Consider the following 17,613-nt stretch of genomic DNA (forward strand, 5'->3'; position numbering starts at 1 on the left):
GGGGTAGTGTTCGTAAAATTTACTTCACTTGCCCCGGCTTGGGTAACCGGGGTAGTGTTTGTAAAAACTGTGTTACCGGTATTCACCCCAGTAGCTGGGGTTGTGGTTACCGGAATTTCTCTAACCATCTTTGTAGAAGTTTGAAAAAACTGGAAAAAATTGTAGTTCTAGCTTTATGCACGGATGGCGCCAATGAAGAAACACTAACCGGACCCCGGACAGATTACTGGTAACCTGGGGGTTGGATAGCTGTTTCCCACGAGGGGTTAGACCCTTGGAAGATGGTTCTTCTGATAACTTGCAAAACAGACACCGTGAGCTCGTCACTGAGAAGGGGGGGGGTTCCTCCTTGTGACCACCCTCCGGCGTGAGAATCAGACTAGATTGCTCTTTAAATATAAAAGTATATTAAGAGATTGCTAGAGCAGATATCAGGTATATTATGATGATAATGTAGTAAGGTATGATAAGATGAGATGGTCATACCATTTGGGGTATTTATAGCCGAAGGTAGGTTTCCAAGGAGGTATGGCCGGCTGCAACAGTGTTCCTGTTCATCAACAGTAGCCTACGCACGTGCCCTGCTGGTAGTTGGTGGGTAGGCAGCGGCTGATAGTGACCAGGCCTGCTGTATACTATTCCCTTTCCACCAACTGCCGGCTACGCACGTGGTATGACAGTAGTTGGTGAGTAGGCAGCGGCTAATAGTGATACAGTACAGGAGCATGCTGCTCGCCATACTGTATCAGTGAGCTGTCGTATCTCTGATCAGATCTTTCGCCCATACCTCGTCAGGTACAGTAAAAGATCCTTCAGTATACAGACTGGCTTATTTGGGCGGGAGTATTCCCCCTCCCGCCTCTGTGCGGGATTGCTCCCGGCTTTGCTCATTCCTTCAGGTGACACTGAATGATCGAGAGCTAAGTACCTTGTGCGTGTAGCCATGCTGCGCGGGTGGCCTTCCCTCATGGCTTGTATCCGAGGCTGCGGGAACAGGCGGAGTCCTTCACCATGGGAGGCATTTCCTGCGGGAACAGCTTGCGTACTGCGCGTAAGGACGTCACGTCTCTGAGCATGGTTGGTCCTGCGGATCCAGTTGGTCTCTGCGCAGACGTCCCTGTTTAAGGTGAGTCTTGCGGGTCCTAACTGGGCTCTGCTGGGACCTACCTCTTCAACACCCCTACATCTATCTAGAATAGAGACACCATGCACGTGGTCCAACCGTCTAATGCACGATCTACAACTTGCAACCATAAAAAATCACAATTCAAAATACCAACATTTTTGTGATATCTAGGAGGTTTGTAACCGAGGACTAAAACACAAAAACATTTAAACATATCACATAACTTTGTAAACTTTATGCATTATGCACCCTACCACTTGGATCTACTTACTTTCTAGTTCTAGTATAACTTCCAAAAGATTTTAACTCCCCAACTTCACTTCTCTTACTTAGATAATCATAAACTAATGACGGGGGACCACCGGTCGGTCTTCTACCATTTCATATTGAACCACAAAGTTGTCCTGCAATGCGAATCAAACAATTAAACTTGTCATCCTAGTGCATGTATATATGACAAACACTAATCTTGAAAAGAAAACAAATTAGTTTAATTCTTTCTTCAAATGTGTACCTTTCGAACTGTTTCCCATGTGTTGGGATCGAAACAGTAGTAACAACCTCTTTCATATGTGCTTGTCTTCACTAGTAGTTCCATGTTTGGAGCCCGAGAAAACCATAGACGCAGCTCTTTGTGGTAAAACCATCCTCTGTTGTGTCTGCAACACAATGTCATATACGCGTTTAAGTTTATTTATGAGCAAAAAACAAGTTTTGAAATAAAGTATCCAAAGTTTCATAAAAGCATGACAAAAGATGTGAAGAGGGATACATACAGTTCATTAGCTGCAAACAACTGAGCCTCATCCTTTGGCTTGCTGTAAAACGAGAGTAATGTTTACTGTCGAAAAATCACACGACAAAACAAATATTAGGAGGAAAAGAGAAAATGTCACCTGTAGAAGATATAAAACAGAGTCTCGGGAGAAAATCTCGAGAAGCTATCTTGCTGCGTTAAACAACGAAATAATTAGACCCATTGAAGCAAGCATCTGAAGTTTATCAGTAAAGGTGGCAATATAGGCAGGTCGGGCTGGGTTGACCCAAATTCCAAAACACTCATTCTCCAAAAAAAATTATACAAAATTAGTGTAAAATACATTTGGATAATTACATTATTATATCAATAAGATTTTATTTTGTTTGGCAAAATTTTTTGGAAGATTTTATGCATTAATATATTGGGTCGCTTTCAACTAAGAGTGTAAACGATCCAAGCTGCTCATGAGTAGGGTGTAAACAATCAGGCTCGGCTCGTTTAACCTACGAAAACTTGAGCTCGGCACGTTTCAAGCTCTATTTCTAAAGCTCGAGCTTGTGAGTAGTTTTTCAAGCTCGAGCTCAGTTCGTTATTATGTATCAAATAATTTATAAACATTAATTATTATTTTAAATATAATTTTTAGATTTGAAATAATATTATATTATTTATAATCTTTACTATCGTAAATTTGTGTATAATTAGAAGTATTGTATAAATATATATAAAATAGTTATATATAATAGGCTCGTTTAAGCTCGCAGGCCAGCAGCCAGCTCGAGCTCGATAAATGAAGCTTAGGCTTGTTTATTAAACAAGCTTATATTTAGGCTCGAACTCGTTAAAGATCAGTTTGACTCGAGCTTTTAGCGAGCTGATCTCAAGCAGCTCATGAGCGGCCTGGCTCGTTTACACCCCACCAGCGAGCTACTCAAGATTGGCTCGCTAAAAGCTTGAAAGCCTAAACTCAAGCCTAGTAATAAGCTCGTTTAATAAACAAATTTGAGCCCAAGATTCATTTGTCGAGCTCAAGTAGGCTCATGAGCCTAAACGAACCGATCATTTATGTAACTTTATGTTATATAAAAATATATATATATTTGCATACTAATTAATTAATTATTAGTATATATGCTAAACAATGTATATTACTTTATATATATATCTACAATTATAAATATATATAAAACAAATAATAAGCACGCACAGCCCAAGCCAAGCTCGAGCTTATATGAGTTTTAACTCGGCTCGGCCCGTTTACGCCCCTACTTTCAACCCATTTGACCCGTTATAGATAAAACATAACCCAAATTAAGAAAATCTCACATTTAGAGGAGCCGGTGGTTTCGTATTGAAGCACTCGGGAATAGAGTAATGGGGCTCTCCCTTTGCAGCTTCCTCCGACCACGGAGAGGAAAAATTCTTGTAAAGATTATCAGGGGAATTCAAGTTTAGACCGAGTGTCATCAGGTCAATACCCAAAGCAAGAGGGGTCAAATCAGGATTATTCATCCTTATGACGTTTAATAACCCTAACAACCCAAATCTATCAGCAGCAGATTGGGATAACTGTGTGGCCTTCAGATCCGGGTCTCTAAATGGGCTGACGTGGTGTATCTGTGACTGTTTCTGAAAGTGTTGATACTGTTGCATCAATTGATCATAGGACCCGCCACCTGGCACTGTGTTGGATAGGTTTACAGGCCTTGAGCCAGTGGCAAGCATTCCTGAGTTTCTTGCCTGCAAGAATTAGTATATTAGTATGTGACAGGTTTAGACAATTTTAACAGGTTTACAGAACTAAAGCTCTAAACATGTTTAAGATATATGCGAAAAATGGGTGGGTGGGTAACTAGTCATGTTGGCCCGAAACACTTTCTGTTAGATAAATTTAACTTTTCGAATAAATAATTAGTACTGAATGTGATTACAAATGTTGTGTTATTTCCATAAAACTCTAATCTTCAAATAAATGATTTGGAAATGCAGGCGTAAACTAGCGAAGCCGGCTTGTGAGCTACTCAAGATCGGCTTGTTAAAAGCTCGAACCGAGCAGAGCTTCAACTAACTCGAGCCTTACAATAAATTAGTATAATAAACGAACATGACCCCAAGCTTCACTTATCGAGCTTAAGCTGGCTCTTGAGCCTAGACGAGCCAATTATATATATAACTTGTATTTAATATATTAGATATATATTTATATAATAATATTTATTATACATGAAATTATTAATAACTAAATAGCATATATTATGTAAAATATAATATATAAAACTTATAAAATGTATATAAGTTAAATAATAAATAATAAACGAGCTGAGCTCAAGCTTTAGAAAATGAGCTTCAAACGAGCCGAGTTTATGCAATAAGAATAAACTTTAGCCAACTTATAACCCTTTCATTTTAAAAATTAACTTTTTATTTTCCCTGTTTGACCCGATGAGAGAGAAACATAACTCAGATCAACCCATCCATAAAAAAAGTGCACCAAAATTGCCACCTCCAGTTCAGGACTACCGGCATAGTAAAAACAGATGAGAAACAAATTAACTTTTTATTTTCCCTGAAACGAGCCGAGTTTATGCAATAAGAATAAACTTTAGCCAACTTATAACCCTTTCATTTTAAAAATTAACTTTTTATTTTCCCTGTTTGACCCGATGAGAGAGAAACATAACTCAGATCAACCCATTCATAAAAAAAGTGCACCAAAATTGCCACCTCCAGTTCAGGACTACCGGCATAGTAAAAACAGATGAGAAACAAATGTTGCATCAAAATTAAAAGTAAGATTGTAATGGGAGTATAAATCACCTCAGAGCCATGAAAATGGAGGTCTTGACCGTTTGTAGCAATGTAGGACCCACCACCATTAACTGGAGCATGCTGCTGTTGTTGATGCGATGAATATGCACCTTCTCCTAAACTGAAGACAGTCGATCTTCCGACCTAATAATCAAGATTAAAGTAGTATTAGTTAGCTGTTTTTATTAGAAACTTAGTGCAGTGTAAACTATTCACAGTGAGGCCTACAGGCAAATGTTGCTGAGATTGCATCATAGACACTGCATTGTCACGAAGCTGTTCTTTCTGGTGCATATTAACCGGAAACTCATTGCCACCTGCTATAAAGAATGGGTTGTGATCAGTAACAGTTAAAAGTATAAAACTTTAGATTCTTGATCAAAATAATACAAATAGAAAGTTTAATCACAACAATACCATCTGTGTTTAAAGAACTACGTTAGGAGAACAGCTGTAATCATAATAATGGAATGTCACAGCACTCCAACAACAATTATATGTAAAAAGTTCAGCTTTTTAGCGGTTTTGAGTACAAATGTTTTTACTCTTGATTAAGCTCAACAATTCATTCAAAAATTCGACAAATATAAGGGGTTAAAACCAAAATATTAAGGACCAAATCAATTTGGGAACAAGTTAAAACATTGCAGCCCTTTCAATGTCAGGAATACCTCAAACTCAAATCTTAAAAAAAATTAATCATCATTTAATATAGGCACAGGACTATCAGATCCAAAATGGGAAATATGAGGTAAATCCTTGATACTAGAATAGTTTGAAATAGGATCTAGTTTTCTATTTGATTATGAATGCATAATAATAAACATACCTCCCATATTTTCAAAATGGGACAGGATATTACTTTGAAACCGACAGATCGGTCGTCAAACGATCAAAACTGCCTTGATGAAAACCAGGGTTTATACTTCTATCACGCAAAATGAAAAATTAGGGCTTCAATATATACCTCCACGTGATTTGTTTCCAAGCCTCCATAAGGTAAATGATATATACATAAATGTAACAAGAGATTATTGGACTAAAGTTTTCCCCAAATGGAATTTCAGGTGAAGAAGGTAAAATGAGTGAGTCTCTAAAAGGGAGAATAAATAGTGATCAAAACTTTAGGTTTCTCAGAAAATCAGCGTGATCAAAACTTTAGCTTTCTCTTAGCGTGCTACACGTGGACGGTTTGTCGGTACGGTTTGAGCTTTCTGTCACTTGAGACACATCAGACTGCCAGATAATCACATTGACTATTTGATCATGACTATATTGTATTTTTTTCTTAAACTAGTCTACCTGAACTGAGTTTTTGCCCTTAAGTGTGTTTGCATAAACTTACTATAAGGAGAATGAGTATTTCAGTATATGTTATCATACATTGTCGGGTGGGTTTGTAATAATAGTCCTTCCGTTGCCATCAAGTCTTTTAACACAAGTAAAAGGTACCAATGTCACCATTCAAAAGCATTAATTTGATCATTATACTATTTTCCGTCTGACATTTAATATATACTAAAAGTCCATCTTGAATCATAGTCTCCTTATAACAAATTTTAGTTGCAAGAAAGATAGAGAAGATGACTAACATACCTTTATATCCAGGTAAAGCTGGAAAATCTTCATTTTGGATGCTAAATTCTTGGTTTTGTTGCATAAATCCCACACTTTGTCGACGTGTCAAACCTCCTACATAACAATAGTCAAAAGCATTACTCTGTTAATCAATGAAAAAGATTAAACACAAAGATGATACAGGTATCGTATAGCCATAATACCTAACTGTCTTTGAGAACCACCAGCAGAGCTAAAATGTCCACTTAACTGAGGGAAATCATTCATATCAAACGAATGGTCACGATTCAACTCAGATAATAAAGCCATTGAATTTAAGTGATTATTCCCCGCTTGAAATTGATTTTGTGAAAGTGGCCCTCCACCACCAGAGTAAGAATTTCCTAACAGAGATACCATCTGCGGTGCTAAAGTTCCACATGCCATTCAAACAACACACCAAGTTACTAACTAATTTTCAAAAACAGAGATATTGTAACATGTTTTGGTCCAACTGTTACCAGTTAGATTCAAGCGAGAAGCCACCGCAGGCATGTTAAGTCCACCGGAAGTTAAACTTCTCCCAATGTTTCCACCATTAACAAGGTTATTCATTGCCATTGAGCTCATCATGTGTTCTCTGTTTCCTAAAGTTTGACCTATACCTGGCCCTGAAATTATACATTAAGAATAACAAAAAATGCAAAAAACTTTAGTTAAATCAATACCACACCGTACCTCCATTGTTTGTAATCCCAGAAAGTCCAAGTGAGCTGACAGCAGAATGCTTAATCCACGTAAAGCACACACAAAAGTAATGTGTACATTAAAGTCAGCACAGTCAAATAATTAAGAAATATGAGATACATAATACATTACAGAGTTGATTCAAATTACAGATTTGGTCCCCAACCATTTACACACTGTATCATGTTTGATTCTTAACACCAACAGACATTAAAATGGACGTTAAGCCAATGTTAAATGACCACAACACACACTTCTGATTTGGGTATATTTTTTTAAGAAAAGGGGTAAAATGGTCATTTCACGTCCACTTAACAGTCATTTTCAACGTCTGTTGATGATAGAACAAAACATTTTACATTGTGGCAAAATAGTTGGGACCAAATCCGCAAGATGGAGTTGCCACAGTCCACGGAAACCATCCTTGTAATTAACTCAACAGGTTGACATAGTATAAAAAAAGTTCATAAAGTGACATTTAATACAAATAAACAAACAAAGAATATCATTTTTGTTTATTTCTTCCTTCCACTCCATTATAATTGTAATGGATGACTTATAAATGACAAAAATAAAATTTAAAAATATAATACTTGAGAAAGTGCAACAGGAAGATTGTTTACTGCATATCGTCCATTAGATATACTTCCTGTAGGTTGCTGTACACCATTCAAAGGACCATTTAATCCAGAGTTTCTTGACGTATATGCACCTGGCATGCTGGGAATGTTGAAGTTCCCATTTATGCTACGTAACCCTAGTAAATCTTTAACAAATGGAGTGTAAAAAAGTCATCTAAGAATTTAATGAGTAAAAAGTTGAAAATTTTTAGCGTACCTATTCCACCGTTTTGATTCATATCAGCAGCAGAAGAACCTATCTGAGAAGAAAATGCTGTATTAAAAGCTCTTCCAGTAGCATCTGGAAAAGTTGATGTTGAGCCGTTCACACCAGACTGAAAACCAAAAAATAAATGAAGATAATACAAAAATGAACAGTAATGCAAATGCATGATATCTATAGAAACCAGTATAATAAAGACAAGAGTAGAGAACAGATAATACATTAAGTATCCCAGACATTGTAGAGGAAAACCGAGACAAAAGGCTTTAATTCATTCCTCTCGAGTATTGTTGCTTAGGGCTTAAAATTTTGCAGCACCACTAACTCTGAAATAAGAAAGAGTAGAAATGCGTGGAGATTAATAAAGTTACACGATAACTTATAACTATGTGACAGATGACCCTATTTACTGCAGTAACGAGCTTGAATGGGTCACTATTATGTTACTATGCTCGCCAATCTTAACACTTGTTATTCCCAGTCTTCCGGGCACACACCAGTTCATATATTAACAATAATGATATGAATTAACTCAACAATATACATGATCACGCACACGCGTGCACACACACACACACAGACACACGTATATTCGCATGCTAGACTCTATAAATGTAAATCTTATTATTAAAAAAATATTCCTACTCTTTAACAAAACCAATGTATATGCATTGGAATAAGCTAAAGCTCTCAAAGAGATCAACTTTTCAACAAATTACCAGAATTGTTCAAAAGGTTGCTCATGATAGTTGAAGAAGAAACAAAGAACTGGTAACAAAATTAGGTTCTTTCCTTTATTAGTTAGGAGGGAGAATACATAGTCAGATAATAAGGTCGCACACACATTGTCGACTTGTAGAAATGTGATTGGGTGTAATAACACAACAAAACAAGTATACGGCTTGAGAAAACATGGAACAAATGAAATAAAAAATAAAAAAATACCCAATTTGAAGGCACATGAGAATTACTAGATTGTTTATTGTTAAAATGTGCTTAATATTTCTCCATCGGGATATAAATGATACATGCAAGTATGCAACGTATCCACAATTCGGCATAAAACAATCAAACATTTATAATGTTAAAAACTAAAAAGATATGTTTATAACTCCTTACTCCTCTATGGAATTTAAGTTTTTCACGTTCTTTTTACCATACCTTAATGGCTCAAAATGACTTCTAGTGGATGATCCATAATATTTGGAAACATATATTTTTCAAAACAGCTGATTATATGCAAACAAACGCCGTGAACCTCTCTATAACAGAAGTCGGTTATAACTTATAAATGTTAAACCAGTTTCGCATTTAGAATGGCATCTGAATTCTTAAGTCGGTAATGAATCACACCATTTCGTTTGAAATTTATAGAATAGTGAAGCTACTCTTAATGAGTTGCAACTAAGCTAACGTTCGACTACTACAGCAAACTGAAACATCTGTAACTTGTAAATGTATAAAACACCAAACAACTTATCAGAACTCCAAAAGACAGGTTGAATCGTGTAAAAGCACAACATTAGAAACAAAATCTTCGACCAACCAACCGCCCGCTTATAAAACCATAATGATGCTGCATTACTAATCATAACATTACTTACATAAAATAGCTATTTTGTAAATTGTATAAGTTAACAAGTCAACAAGCCAATTAATAAGCTCAAACACTCTATGAAATAAATTAATAACTGAATACCAATACCGATAAAATAAACTGAAAACCTAAACTACATTTCACAAGATCACATCTAACAGATTAAACCTAACAATAAACAATTTGTGCATTATTCAAGGATCAAATTGACGATCATTCATTGACCTCGGGAAAATTAGTTTATTTAACCTAATTCGTAGTTAATTTGAAACTGATGGATTAAATAGAGATTATATATACCGATTGATTGATCGATGAAGAAGAAGAAGTGGTGTAAAGTAAACACAAGACACTGGGAGATTGATTGATGAAAGAGTGTGTTGGTGAAGCTATAATAATAATAATATAATTCGGTGGTGGTTTTATTTGATGGAATGGAACAACGTACTTGCTTGATTTCTTCGATTTTCCAACACCACCACCACTAGGGCCCCCTTTTGCATCTTATTACTTTTTTTCCTTTTTTAATATTATTATCCGCGTAAACTACGGTTTTGGTCCCTCCGGTTATACTAACTTACACACACCGTGTTTATATTACGTCAATCAAGAAATTTATTATTTCCTCTAAAGGACATTAGATTTTGGGTTTCAGAAACATGGTCTAGTCATAACTCAAGGATTGACCTGAGAGATGAATGTTGGGTTCATCGAAAGGTGACGGTTTTTGGTGAGTAATTCATTGGTGTCCTGGTGGGTTTTGAGATCTTTGTGGATTTTAAAAAGAAACGCACCAAATTAAAAAGAAACATCTAGGTGATTTCCGGGTGGAGAACACGTTGTCTCTTACCAAACTCGTTTGATTCATTGATCCGTTTGTAGGAATTAATTGTTTGAGTTTTGTGATAATTTTACGACAAATATAATGTGCAATATGATTAACGTAGTATGAAAGAATAGGATAGCATATTTATTTAATTATACGAACCTTACCAATGATAAAAGGTTTTGAGATTACGAATCTCACATGAAAGGAATGTGACTTGACATGTATAGTTGAGGTCAAAGAACTTCAAACGAATGAAAGCGGATGTAAATTGTGTGCTTTGAATATGTAGAAGAGTCGTTCGTAATATAATAATAAAATACAATTCTTATTAATATAAACTACAATACAAAACAAATAAAGCGGTAAATTGCAATACTTGGAAATAAAAGTTGCAACTAATTAAAACGAGTACAAGGAAATCGAATAAAACAGTAAATGGAACTGAGGATTCGTGTTAAACACGGGTCCCTTAATATAGATTGCCGGTCTCCAAAGATCCAAAAGTACGATAATTGAAGCAGCTAGTACTAGCGGGAAGGACCGAGCACCCAAATTGGAACTCGAAACTCAAAGAAATGAGTAGAAAATATGTGTGACAACCTTCATTAGTGTTTGTATTTTGGCGTAAGTTGGTGATCTTGCAAACATCTTTTCCAAGAAAGACTTCTCTTGTTTATATATATAGTGGATGAGAGGCTTTTGAGGTGAAACCTTTTGTCACACCTCAACTTCAGCGGAAGCGTAAAGGGAATGTAACAGACATCTCTGATATCAACCACATTGTTTATAAAGTAACATTAATACATTAATTACATCATATTATATTATTTGAACTCCAGACACATGCGAGGTGTATGGCACATATAATGAATTTAGTTGTGCAAGATGGACTAAAGTGTCACACCCCAACCTACGACGTAAATGCCGGGACGTGAACTTTTGGTTCACAGCTCACAAGACACTATCATGTAATTTATGACAATATCTAATTTATTTATTTACTATTTTCAAATCAAGTACACATCTTTCGTCCAAGTACAAAATTAATCAAAAACAAATAACAACAATAAATATATCAAAACATTTTGTCTTTCTTTTAGTAGGTAGCCTAATGTCCCTTTCCTAAATGATATTCTCCTTCACTTCAAATTAGATGATAACTTGCAATATGCGTACAAAATATATATGTTTGTCAACACGAGGTTGAGTGAGAAAATCACTAGTTTTTTATACTATAATAATATATGAATAAATGATCAAACCCATACGGTGAGTATCAACAATTAACAAAAGCAAGTAATTTGTGTCAGTTGACCATGCCTCACGAACACGGGCTATTGCTACTATGACGATATCATTGAGTTACGCTAGAGTCAATGATGGACCTCTCTGAATGCTAGAATCAAACAAATAAGCAAGTAAGAAAATAGCAAATAATCATATCACTTAATCGATCAACACACAATATTTGTAGTTTGCTACTTGTGTATATTATGTAATATGTAAAGTATGAATAGGTAAGCATAAGTCCCCAAGAAGTTCTAAAGCAGTAAAATATGGGAGGGATTACTCAGCTTATTAATTGGGAGAGTTAAACATAAATTAAAGATATTAAACGAGTCCCAAGCCTTAAGTGAGCTGACTGATCCGACACGAACTGACTTAGTAACTTTGAGACAGTAAACTAGAATTAAAAATGAGAACATAGCCACGGGAGTCATATCAAACGGAGGTATAAAACTCAAGTTATGAGATTTTAATGATTTAAGCGAGTCGGCACTGTTCAGAATCTGAACTTATAGTCGCAAGTTGGGTTATGACCAGTACAGTCAAAATTTCAAAACAAACATAAAAGTCTTCTGGCTCGAATGCTATTTCCGACCAGAAAGTAGAGAAATCGGTATGTCAAATATGTTTGACTATTATACCCTAAAATGGGCCGGGGAGCAATTGACTGACAAAACCACATCAATCAATAAAAATTATTGAGGTCTGTTGTTAATTAGATAAAAACCAATGTTGTTCATGGCGACAACTTACCCGGAAAGATTACGTAACAATGAGAAAACACGACCCAAAGGATCTTGAAGCTTGAAAGTCAAACCGTATAATGAAGATTCTTGGATAAAACACCATGAACAACAAAAGAGGATGACTTTGGACGATGGTGGCTGATGTTGCAGATGTGTTTAGGGTTTTGGAGGCTAGGGTTTTAAGGAAAATACTTTAAATTTGTTTATGAATGGTATAATAAGTAAACGGACTCGTTTAGGAAGTAAATCAAACAATAAATGACAAAATTGGGTATAATAACATAGGGATTTCGACTTTTTAAAAAATAAAATGAATTTGGACCTGTTATAACATTATAGGACATATCTTGGGGATTAAGTTTCTTGGTTTTTGGCAAAAATAGCCCATGTACTTTTTATAAATGCGATTTTTAACTGTTTTAAGCGATTTTATGGGTTTTTAAGACTTGTTTGACGAGTTTGAAAGTTAAAAATATATAAATTAAGTTTAACCAAGTTAAATACTAATAAATACAACATCTAAAGAATTCAAAGATCTGATTTACATTCCGAATCGGGTTAAACATAATATGAAAAACCCGAGATGTTACATAAAGGAGGTAGGAGTTTATGTTGAACGTATTAGGGCTGATGTTTGGTGGGTTAGATAATTGCCGGCTATAATGAAGAGATTTAACGACTTTTCTGCATTGGAAGGAGTTGAATGTGAAAATTCTTTAACTTTGGATGTTTCAACTCGCTGGAACTATACTTATTTGATGATGACTGTCGCAAGTGAATACATAAGAGTATTTGAACGTTTTATATAGGAGGACTTGGTGTTTTTTCGTGATCTTGAGGAGGGGCATGAGGTGCCAGATTTAAACGATTGGGGGAATGTAACAACGCTGAGAATTTTTCTTCGTCATTTTTATGAGCTCACCATTAGAGTTTAAAGTATTAATTATGATCTTATTTAACTTTTTAGTGTGTGGATATATTTATTTGATTTATTATAAAAAAAATAAAACTTATCTGATTATAATATTTGCTACCCTCCTTGACAAGGGTTGGATTAAACCAATAACGAGTCTTGGCAAAACTTTTTAAAAATTAAATTAGTGCAAAAGACCACTAGCTTAAACCTTTGCAAGCTTATTCAAAGATTTTTAATCCATTAATTTTATCTCGTTTGATGATTTTGTGCTAATGTCTTTTAAGGACATAGTACATTACCTCGAACATATATTTGGACTCCATTAGTTATATAAATACAGTTTTGAAAAATTGTCATACAACAGAAGATGAGGGGTTGAAAAGGATGGAAGAGTCAATGACATTGAAATTTAATAAGTATTGGGGTGATGCCAAGAAATTCAAACTGATAGTGCTTATTGCTTCTCTTTTTTATCCGAGGACAAAGTTGAGATACCTTAACATCAATCTTCGAGGTATGTATGGTGTAACACCCCGACCGATGGTGGATTATACATCGGGGCGCCACGTATTGTTTCATTACTCGTGACACTATTTGGGTGTCAATATTTAATAAATACATTTTCATTGCGCACGCGCGGAACACAAATCGTAAAGTAACATAAATCATATCATAACTCAAAATATTCAAATAACATAATTTGTCTTGTTACATTTTAATCTAGGTCCAAAGAAAAAGAAAACATCCTACGTGTCCTTGAGATTCCCAAAAGCAGCTACAGCAAACCTGAACATGTGTTAAAATAAAACGTCAACACTTGCGTGTCGGTGAGAAATCAAGTTTAATAGATATAAATAGATAATAACAAACACTGCGCGCAACATGTGCTTAACTGGGGTTTAACATAGGGTGTAATCAGATTGTGATCAAGCCTAAATAGATCATAGCTCATAGTTCAATCCATGCTCCCAATCGAGCACAAAAACAAATAATCATACGTGCATGTGTAAATAAAACAAGAAAACCGTAAACGATAGGTCTCCCGTGTTCATCTAATGGATCCATGAAAACTTCGGAATAGGCCGAACAAAGCGGTTAATGATTCACACATACAAATAAACAGCCAAGTAAACGTCCATAACACATGGGGTTTTGCGCACATAAATTTCATAAACAAGTTTAAGACTCAAGTTGTACGAACACATGAACATCCCAAAACGTTAAAAATAAAAGGGGATTAAGTTCGAGATTACTCACCTGTAAAAGGTGCGTTGAAAGATAATGCAAGAACCAACTTTTAAACAAGCGAAAGTTAACCTATAAATAAGAGGTTATTGGTTTAACGATTGGTTTTTATGTCTTGAATATATGCAGTAAGTATCGATTTTTGTTAGTTAAACAAATTAAAACGAAATATATATTTATATTTACCGAGATTCTGGGCAGAACAGAAGAGAAGACGGAGGCAAAGAGAGGGGTGGCGTTGCTGAGGAACTACGGCAGAGAGCAAAGGGAGAGAGATCTGGGGAGTGTTTAAGTGTAGTGTGTGTAGTGTTAATAAACAAGAAATTTACTTAATTTATAGGGAAAACCCAAGGGAACACAATCCCTTGAAAAGGGGAAAAGATCTTATCAAATCAAGCAAAAGATATCAAAAAGCACAAGAATCCAAAAGCAAAAGATATCAAAAGATATGCCGGCAGCTGCAGGGGATGGGGAAAAGCTGACAGGTTACAGATCAAAGCATGGGAGGTGTCAGATAAAGCACTGTTCAAGACATGCAAAAGAAGATTTCAAAAGATTATGTCAGTCATTTTTTCTGTCAACCAATAGGATTGGTGCGCATGCTGCGCCGAAAGTGGCTTTTCGGACAGATGTCGGAACTGACCTACAGTGCTCATACAAAAGATAAGATATTTCAAAAGCATACAGGCTGACTTAAACAGAAGAAAAGACTTAGGGTCTAGCACGAGAAGGCTCGAGCGCGCGCGAGGGCGGAGGCAGACAGAGAACAATCCTTAGCGCGCCGCGAGAAGAACTAAAATCCTTAGCGCGTCGCGGGAAGAACTACAATTCTTAGCGCGCCGCGGGAAGAACTATAATCCTTAGTGCGCCGCGGGAAGAACTACCATTCTTAGCGCGCCGCGGGAAGAACTACCATTCTTAGCGCGCCGCGGGAAAAACTTTCTTAGCGCGCTGCGGGAACAGTTCGCCTCGCGTATCGCAGGAACAGTTGGTCTTCGCGCAGGCTTCCTTGTAAGGAGTCTGGCGCGTGGAGCTGCGCAGACATCCTTAGGCGGGAAGAACCAAAGGACAAGCAAAGAGTTAAGAGAAAAAGGGGTTCCAGGCTTAAGGGTTAAGCAAAGGGGCGGGACGGCGACAAGAGAGAAAAAGGGAGGCGGGACGGCGGAGAGAAGGAAGAAAGGGACGGGTCGGCGGAAAAGAAATTATTATTATTAGTAAGTAATATAAAAATATATATATATATATGATTTATTTAATGTTAAATTTACAAAGATTAATAATCAAATTTTAAATCATAAAAAGAATCGGATTCGAAAACGGGTACCTGGGTCGGGTCGGATTGGGCAGTTGTCACAGTCTCCCCTACTTTAAGAAATTTCGTCCCGAAATTTATCTCGAAGTAGGATGCGCAGAGAAAAGGTGCGGGTACTTGATCTTCATCTGTTCTTCCCTTTCTCAAGTGAACTCGGCTCCGCGCTTGGACTGCCAACGAACTTTGACAATAGGGATGCGACTGCGCTTGGTTTGCTTTACCTCGCGATCCATAATCTCAACAGGCTTCTCAACGAAATGCATAGACTCATCAACTTGAACTTCATCAAGCGGTATGTGGAGGTTCTCGTCAGCTAAACATTTCTTGAGATTGGATACATGGAACGTTGGATGCACATTGCTGAGCGCGGGCGGCAGGTCCAGTTTGTAGGCAACTTTTCCCACTCTCGCGAGAATCTTGAACGGACCAACATAACGAGGTGCAAGCTTACCTTTCTTCCCAAAGCGGACAACACCCTTCCAGGGCGACACTTTGAGGAGAACAAGATCACCAACTAGAAATTCGAGAGGCTTCCGCCTGCGATCTGCGTAACTCTTCTGTCGGCTTCTGGCAGTCAGCAGATGATCACGGATCTTGGCGATTTTATCGGTTGTCTCTTGAACTAGTTCGGGTCCTGTGATTTGAACTTCACCCACTTCGTTCCAACAAATCGGCGAGCGGCACTTTCGACCGTAAAGTGCTTCAAATGGGGCCATACCGATGCTGGAATGATAGCTGTTATTATAAGAGAACTCGATCAGAGGTAGGTGTGAATCCCAATTACCTCCAAAATCAAGAACACAAGATCGAAGCATATCCTCAAGGGTTTGGATGGTTCGCTCAGACTGTCCGTCAGTCTGAGGATGATATGCAGTACTCATGTTCAAACGAGTTCCTAACGCAGTTTGGAGAGATTTCCAAAAGCGAGATATAAAACGGCCATCGCGATCGGATATGATGCTCAAGGGAGTACCATGACGGCAGACAATTTCATTGACATAAAGATGCGCAAGTTGTTCAACACAGTAGGTTTCACGAATGGGCAGAAAGTGGGCAGACTTGGTCAATCGATCCACTATTACCCAAATGCTATCATGTTTGCTTGCGGTCAAGGGTAACTTGGTGATAAAGTCCATTGCTATACTTTCCCATTTCCACGTAGGAATTTCAGGTTGTTCGAGCAAACCAGATGGGCGTTGATGTTCAGCTTTTACCTTAGAACAAGTTAGGCATTTAGCTACGAACACAGCAATATCCTTTTTCATACCAGGCCACCAATAAGTAAGGCGCAAATCTTTGTACATTTTGTCAGCACCAGGATGAACGGAATACCGAGTTTTGTGTGCTTCACTCAGTATGACAGAGCGAAGATTCTCATCATTGGGGATCCAGATGCGATTGAGATAACAGAGAATTCCATTCAGGTTAGGGACTAGATGCGCTTCTGCACCACACGCTAACTCGGCGCGTAGGTTGCCTTTGCCGATCGATGCGCGCTGCGCGTCGCGAATGCGCGATTCAAGATCGTTTTGGATCGGCGCGAAATGAAGCTGCGTGCGCGGCAAGATACAGTTGAGTTGACTGGGTTTGCGGCTGAGCGCATCGGCTACCACATTAGCCTTTCCAGGGTGATATCGGATCTCACAATCGTAATCGCTGATGAGTTCGTTCCATCGGCGTTGTCTCATGTTAAGTTCCTTTTGATCAAAAATGTGCTGAAGGCTTTTATGGTCTGTGTAAATGATACACTTAGTCTTATAGAGGTAGTGTCTCCAGATTTTTAAGGCAAATACAACTGCACCAAGTTCGAGGTCGTGAGTCGTATAATTCTTTTCATGAA

General features: G+C 37.2%; 1 protein-coding gene across 4 annotated transcripts; it reads right to left on the minus strand.

The window, feature by feature from the left end:
* Positions 1-1,180: 1,180 nt before the first annotated feature.
* LOC143581274 (putative NOT transcription complex subunit VIP2) lies at positions 1,181-9,818 on the minus strand. 4 transcript variants are annotated; one of them, XM_077064100.1, is made up of 15 exons: positions 9,739-9,818; positions 8,063-8,167; positions 7,836-7,953; positions 7,592-7,764; positions 6,990-7,038; positions 6,773-6,922; positions 6,476-6,679; positions 6,291-6,386; positions 4,923-5,011; positions 4,704-4,838; positions 3,213-3,626; positions 2,023-2,075; positions 1,903-1,944; positions 1,641-1,785; positions 1,181-1,530 (listed from the first exon to the last, which is right to left on the minus strand). In XM_077064100.1, the coding sequence occupies exons 2-15, from the start codon at positions 8,078-8,080 to the stop codon at positions 1,471-1,473; spliced, it is 1,746 nt and encodes a 581-aa protein (XP_076920215.1). In that variant the 5' UTR covers positions 8,081-8,167; positions 9,739-9,818; the 3' UTR covers positions 1,181-1,470. The 4 variants fall into 4 exon arrangements, with proteins under 4 accessions (XP_076920215.1, XP_076920214.1, XP_076920217.1 ...); XM_077064099.1 differs by having other exon boundaries at positions 4,923-5,014; XM_077064102.1 differs by lacking the exon at positions 9,739-9,818 and having other exon boundaries at positions 4,923-5,014; positions 7,592-7,755; positions 8,063-8,418.
* Between the last annotated feature and the right edge of the window lie 7,795 nt (positions 9,819-17,613).

Source organism: Bidens hawaiensis, unplaced genomic scaffold (assembly GCF_021521415.1).
Source record: "Bidens hawaiensis isolate Kalapana, Puna unplaced genomic scaffold, B.hawaiensis_p1.1 tig00030848_1, whole genome shotgun sequence".
NCBI lineage: Eukaryota > Viridiplantae > Streptophyta > Magnoliopsida > Asterales > Asteraceae > Bidens > Bidens hawaiensis.

Excerpts from the sequence above, each read along its gene's own strand:
- LOC143581274 (XM_077064099.1), bottom strand. Across the intron at positions 7,039-7,591 it reads TTCCTGTTGCACTTTCTCAA|CATTCTGCTGTCAGCTCACT; the intron begins GTATTATATTTT and ends ACGTGGATTAAG. Across the intron at positions 6,680-6,772 it reads TTCTCGCTTGAATCTAACTG|CACCGCAGATGGTATCTCTG; the intron begins GTAACAGTTGGA and ends GTGGAACTTTAG.